The sequence below is a fragment of the Zingiber officinale genome, unplaced genomic scaffold (genome assembly GCF_018446385.1).
Source record: "Zingiber officinale cultivar Zhangliang unplaced genomic scaffold, Zo_v1.1 ctg150, whole genome shotgun sequence".
In the NCBI taxonomy this organism is placed as follows: Eukaryota; Viridiplantae; Streptophyta; class Magnoliopsida; order Zingiberales; family Zingiberaceae; genus Zingiber; species Zingiber officinale.
Genome location: NW_024589845.1, coordinates 48,680 through 54,679, shown reverse-complemented (window position 1 = coordinate 54,679; position 6,000 = coordinate 48,680). Strand labels below are relative to the sequence as shown.

The 6,000-nt window shown below is 39.5% G+C and overlaps 1 protein-coding gene across 1 annotated transcript; it reads left to right on the top strand.

Annotated features, from left to right (window-relative positions):
- Positions 1-660: 660 nt before the first annotated feature.
- On the top strand, positions 661-5,228 carry LOC122036396 (sucrose synthase 1-like). Its single transcript, XM_042595691.1, has 16 exons — positions 661-811; positions 963-1,104; positions 1,436-1,565; positions 1,639-1,790; positions 1,921-2,113; positions 2,274-2,392; positions 2,465-2,681; positions 2,771-2,866; positions 2,956-3,129; positions 3,213-3,329; positions 3,422-3,588; positions 3,667-3,891; positions 3,977-4,295; positions 4,374-4,618; positions 4,717-4,855; positions 4,944-5,228. The coding sequence occupies exons 2-16, from the start codon at positions 1,007-1,009 to the stop codon at positions 4,995-4,997; spliced, it is 2,445 nt and encodes an 814-aa protein (XP_042451625.1). The 5' UTR covers positions 661-811; positions 963-1,006; the 3' UTR covers positions 4,998-5,228.
- Positions 5,229-6,000: the final 772 nt, after the last annotated feature.

The window sequence follows — 6,000 nt, the reverse complement described above, 5'->3', positions numbered from 1 at the left end:
TGTTTCGTACCGCGAACAAAACCAAGCCATGGTGGATTTAGCAGCGTCTATCCCGGCGAAAAATGTCGATCGAGGAGCAAGCAACAGGAGAGATGAAGGAAGCGACGACAAAGGTCGAATATTTTGAAATGAAAGGTGCAATCTTGCGCATATATACTCCAGTAAAAAATATTGCTTGTGGTTCGTCTGTGGCCGTTGCATTTGGTTCCTTCACGTTGCTCGCCTCCCGTTGGTCGATAGGTTTAGGTTTTGCACTTTTATTTCCATCTCACCGAAGCCATTGTCGCTTCTTCCCCTGAGAGATAGAATAAGTTCGCAAAAGAGTGGATAAACGCTTTTACTTTTTTGTGCATCGCCTGGAGAATCCACCACTTCAGTTTGGTGGAAAGAAGTCCTGTCATTATATTCACAACTCTGTGCCTAATTTTCCACTAGTCCTTACTCGTTAGGCACGTGTCACGGCCAATATCTTGTCAAAGGATTCTTGAATGGTTTGTGGGCTTTCAAGCCTTTGGAAAAAGGATTTAGGGTTTTTTCGACACACACGCAAACTTTTCTCTTGGAGAATATGATGAGAGGTGGGCAGAGCAACTCTTTGCAAAATTCCATTTCTAGTGGTTGCGGGTTCTACTTTGTTTCTCTCCTGTAAAATCCATTGGAATAATATCTTGGATCAGATCACTTTAACTAAATGTTGACACAGCTGAGTCACTCTTTGGTGTTTGCAAAATTATTGTTTGCAGTTGACTCTCTATAAATACCTGCCTTCTTTGTTTTTGTTCTTCAATCTTCTTGTTTCATTCAACATCAAGTACACATTCTTGCATGATATCTTTTCTTTTCCCTAAAAAAGAATTAAATTTTCTTGTTTAGTAACTTAATGTGTGCTCCGATCATGTTTTTGAAGTTACATTTGTGAAGAGCTGAGAGTTATATTCTTAAATCTTTAATCTCTTTTGCAGCTTTAAGGCTTGTAGGGATAATATAGCTGAAACTGAGAGAAGATATGGCTGGGCGCACTTTGACCCGTGCTCTTAGTTTTAAGGAACGTCTGACTACTACTCTATCTTCCAGTCCAAACGAATTGTTGGCTGTCTTTACAAGGTATTTCAACAATCTAGCATCTTCCTTCTGGTATCCTTTGGTAATATACATGATTATTTTGGAGGATGTTATTAACATTCCTGGACACTCACTCGAAACATCTTTGCCTTTTTTTCTATTCTAGCTGCTGCTTACTTATTGTAGTCTACAATCTTGAACCATGCAATGTGTATCCATCAAACATCACCAATGAATAACTAGCTCAAAAGCTACTTTATCACAATGCATTGCAAACAGAGATTGCAAAGTTGAAACACGGAATGTTAAAGAGATCCAATACCAATTCATTTGATGGATTGCATGTGATGTTTCTACTTTTTGGAATTTTCAGGTATGTTAAACACGGAAAGGGTATGCTGCAACAACATCAGTTACTTGCTGAGTTTGAAGCAGCATTTACTGAAGATGAAAAGAAAATACTCAAAGATGGTGTCTTTGAAGATGTTATAAGAGCTGCACAGGTGAACTACTCTTGTAAACCGAAAGACACAATTTTGCTTGAGTTAGTGATCGTGCTGATTTTGTGAAATCTAGGAAGCTATAGTTATACCTCCAATTGTCGCACTTGCCATTCGGCCAAGGCCTGGAGTTTGGGAATATGTCCAGGTGAATGTGAATGAGTTGGCAGTAGGAGAGTTGAGTGCATCTGAATACCTACAATTCAAGGAACAACTAGTAAACAAAGGGTATGTTTATTTAACATCTGACATAAGAATCCTAACATGTTTGTTTCAGAACTTGGTGATCATTTTGCTATTGCCTTGTCAATTTAGCTTTATGTCACAACTGTATTTCTTTTGTTCTTCTTGCTTGCAGCTCCGTGGATAATTTTGTGCTTGAATTGGACTTTGAACCATTCAATGCCACTTTCCCTCGTCCTTCACTTTCAAAATCCATTGGCAACGGCGTGCAGTTCTTGAACCGCCATCTCTCTTCAAAGCTGTTTGTTGACAAAGAAAGCTTGCATCCCCTGCTTGAATTCCTCCGCACACACAGTTACAAGGGAACGGTAATTCACAATCTTTTTTGTTAATTATTTATTATTTCCTTTTCTCCTCAACATTTTTAAAACCGAGTTTGATCAATTGCTGTCAACTGAACATCAATATCTTTAGTAAAAGATTGTTTGTTAATATAATTTGTAAAATGTTTTCATAACTGGAGTGCAGAAAATGATGTTAAATGACACAATACAAAGTCCTAATTCCCTCCAATCTTCACTGAGGAAAGCGGAGCAGTATCTGTTGAGTATCCCTTCAGATATGCCATATTCAGAGTTCAACAATAGGTACTGTCACCTCAAATTAGTGCAAAACCTTTCAGTTTATAGAAATACTCACCTTGTAAAGTTTCATTTCAGGCTTCAAGATCTCGGTTTTGAAAAGGGTTGGGGGGATACGGCTAAACGTGTACTGGAAACTATGCATCTACTCCTTGATCTTTTTGAAGCACCTGATCCATGCACTTTGGAAAATTTCCTTGGGACAATTCCCACAGTCTTCAATGTTGTTATCCTCTCCCCACATGGCTACTTTGCGCAAGCCAATGTTTTGGGATACCCTGACACTGGCGGCCAGGTGCAGTGCTTCAATGATATTGGGTTACAATTTTAAATTGCATATCATTTCTCTTAATAATCTACATTCTTCTGCTTCTATACCTGCAGATTGTTTATATTTTGGATCAAGTTCGTGCCTTGGAAACTGAAATGCTGCTTAGGATAAAGCAACAAGGCCTTGACATCACTCCACGAATTCTAATCGTAATCAAGCAATCTTTACATCTTCTGTCCGTCTAAATGTTGCTAGTGCTGAATCACCTTGCATTGATCCTATATCATGATTGCGACAGGTTACTAGGTTGCTTCCTGATGCTGTTGGGACGACCTGTGGTGTTCGACTCGAACAGGTGGATGGAACAAAGCACACAAGCATTTTACGAGTTCCCTTCAGAAATGAAAAGGGGATTCTTCGCAAGTGGATTTCACGTTTTGATGTGTGGCCTTATCTGGAGACTTACACCGAGGTAGTAAACTAATGATTCAAATCATAACCAAAACTGACAAACCTGTTTCATTCAAGCTTTTTTTTTTTTGTCTTCTATGACAGGATGTTGCAGAAGAACTTGCAGAAGAGCTGCAGGCAACTCCCGATTTGATAATCGGAAACTACAGCGACGGAAACCTAGTAGCATCTTTGCTGGCGCATAAGCTTGGAGTTACTCAGGTTTGCATTCAGAGACACCAAGAGCTTTTCCACTGTTTTCTACCAACCATTACCTTGCCGTTAACATATGATTACTTTTTATTTTTTCAAAGTGCACCATTGCACATGCCCTGGAGAAGACAAAGTACCCGAATTCCGATATTTATTGGAAAAAATTCGACAATCAGTACCACTTCTCTTGCCAATTCACAGCTGATTTATTTGCCATGAATCATGCTGATTTCATAATCACTAGTACATTTCAAGAGATCGCTGGAAGGTATGCATATTTTGATCTTTAAGCATTTTAATTAAAATTCTGTTAGATTTATCTCTCGATTATCCTTATATTTTACAGTAAGGACACCGTTGGCCAATACGAATCCCACACTGCATTTACCCTTCCTGGACTCTACCGTGTAGTCCATGGCATTGATGTTTTTGATCCAAAATTCAACATAGTTTCTCCTGGAGCCGATATGTCGGTCTATTTCCCTAATTCTGAGATTGACAAAAGACTCACACACCTTCATCCTGAGATCGAGGAGCTACTGTTCAGCTCCACTGATAACAATGAACACAAGTGAGAACCTCTCAAAACTTTGTGATCCTACTTCTAGCATGTTTCCTATTCTTATTAGCTAATGGCATAATCCGTGTACTCGCAGGTTCGTGCTGGATGATAGGAGAAAGCCCATTATTTTCTCCATGGCTAGATTGGACCGTGTCAAAAATTTAACCGGTCTCGTAGAGTTTTATGGCAGGAATGCGAGGTTGAGGCAACTAGTTAACCTTGTCGTGGTAGGAGGAGATCATGGGAAGGAAGCTAAGGATAAGGAGGAAGTAGCAGAGAGGAAGAAGATGTTTAGTCTCATCGAGGAGTATAAACTGAATGGTCAGATAAGGTGGATCTCTGCCCAGATGGACCGAGTTCGGAATGGAGAGCTATACCGATATATCGCAGACAGCAAAGGCGCTTTCGTGCAGGTAAACTTGCTGCTTTCATTTATTCCTCTCTTTAACAAGAATGCACTACATTCTCTGATAGTTTCGTTTCGTCTTCAGCCTGCTCTTTATGAAGCTTTTGGACTTACTGTGATCGAAGCCATGACCTGTAGCTTGCCTACCTTTGCAACGGTTTACGGAGGTCCGGCAGAAATCATTGTCGATGGGGTATCCGGCTTCCATATCGATCCTTACAAGGGGGATAAAGCTGCTGAAATCTTGGTTAACTTCTTCGAAAAATGCAAGCAAGATCCCACCTATTGGGATCAAATAGCTCAAGGAGGACTGAACCGGATATACGAGAAGTGAGATTCCTATAAAACCGAAATCAAGATCGTTGGAAAGATGAACACAATTGCGATGAAACTCTTGAAACCGCAATGTTCTCATGATACTTTTGCAGGTACACTTGGAAGCTATACTCCGAGCGACTGCTAACATTGACCAGCGTGTATGGCTTTTGGAAGCATGTTTCTGATCTGGAGAGGCGCGAAACCCGTCGGTACCTCGAGATGTTCTATGCCCTCAAGTATCGTAGTCTGGTGAGTTCAGTTATTCATCTAATTATGCATCTATTGATCGACTCAGAGTGGCCTTTGATCTAATTTTTTTGTGGATTTCGTATTGTAGGCTAGTTCTGTTCCTTTGGCTGTTGACATGAACACTGGAAGCAGACCAAGCTGATGCCTGCTTCATTGCAGTTGTTTTGAGATGGCAACAATAAGATCAGAGGCCTTTATTGATTCGCCTCGAGTTATCCATTTTTACCATCGGTACGAGGATCGTATCGGTTACATGGCGGGAATTACTTATTTGTTCCCTCTGTAATGTAATTTTGTTGGTAAAACATGCTCAAGGATGAGTTATCTGCAATAAATAAAGCATGATCATGACCGAATAACAAATGAGTTTGTCGATCTTTTTGTTCTTCACAATCACACAATGCCAAGTACAAACTCATTGCATTAACTGACCTGTTTATCTATTTTGTTCGGCTTGTTCGGTTTAACCAAGTTGACTAGCTTCATCAACACCTTCCGGCTCAATCGACTCATCTGGCCTAAGCTTGCTTAACTCATTCCACTCCATGGCTTGTTTAGCTTAACTAATTTTACAGTGTGTAATTATTATTTTTTGACTAGTAACTTATTTGATCTTCAAAAATAAGGTTGAAAAAAATAAGATTACATTGGAAAAATTATATCTATTGCAAATAATAATATAAGAAATTAATAAATTCTTTTCCCCTTATCTTCTCTAATTAAATCAACCATTAATGAAAATTAAATCTTTAAAAACTTTTAAATGAGAAAATCAATCTAAGAAAATCTTTAAAACATGAATTTTTTTTGCCTTCTTCTCTTTGGAAAAAGGAAATTATATATATATATATATATATATATATATATATATATATATATATAGAGAGAGAGAGAGAGAGAGAGAGAGAGAGAGAGAAATTTTAGCCTGCGGTGCGGTTGCTGCGGTTTCGCTGCGGTACTTGCCACGTCAGCAAGAAAACAAAAAAAAATTCAACGCTGCTCTCCTACTCTATCGGCCTGGACCGATCAGGCTCCAGCCTGATCGGTCTGGGAGTCTCCTGATCGGTCTGTGGACCGATCAGGCCCTAGGCTGATCGGTCCCCAGACCGATCAACCAACTCAGAGTTGGCTTCGAAGCCTGATCG

Bases quoted from the DNA above. Each gene is read 5' to 3' on its own strand.
- LOC122036396 (XM_042595691.1), top strand. From the start codon at position 1,007: ATGGCTGGGCGCACTTTGACCCGTGCTCTTAGTTTTAAGGAACGTCTG. The intron at 3,892-3,976 runs GTGAGAACCTCT...GTGTACTCGCAG, and splicing joins ACTGATAACAATGAACACAA to GTTCGTGCTGGATGATAGGA. The intron at 4,856-4,943 runs GTGAGTTCAGTT...TTCGTATTGTAG, and splicing joins CCCTCAAGTATCGTAGTCTG to GCTAGTTCTGTTCCTTTGGC.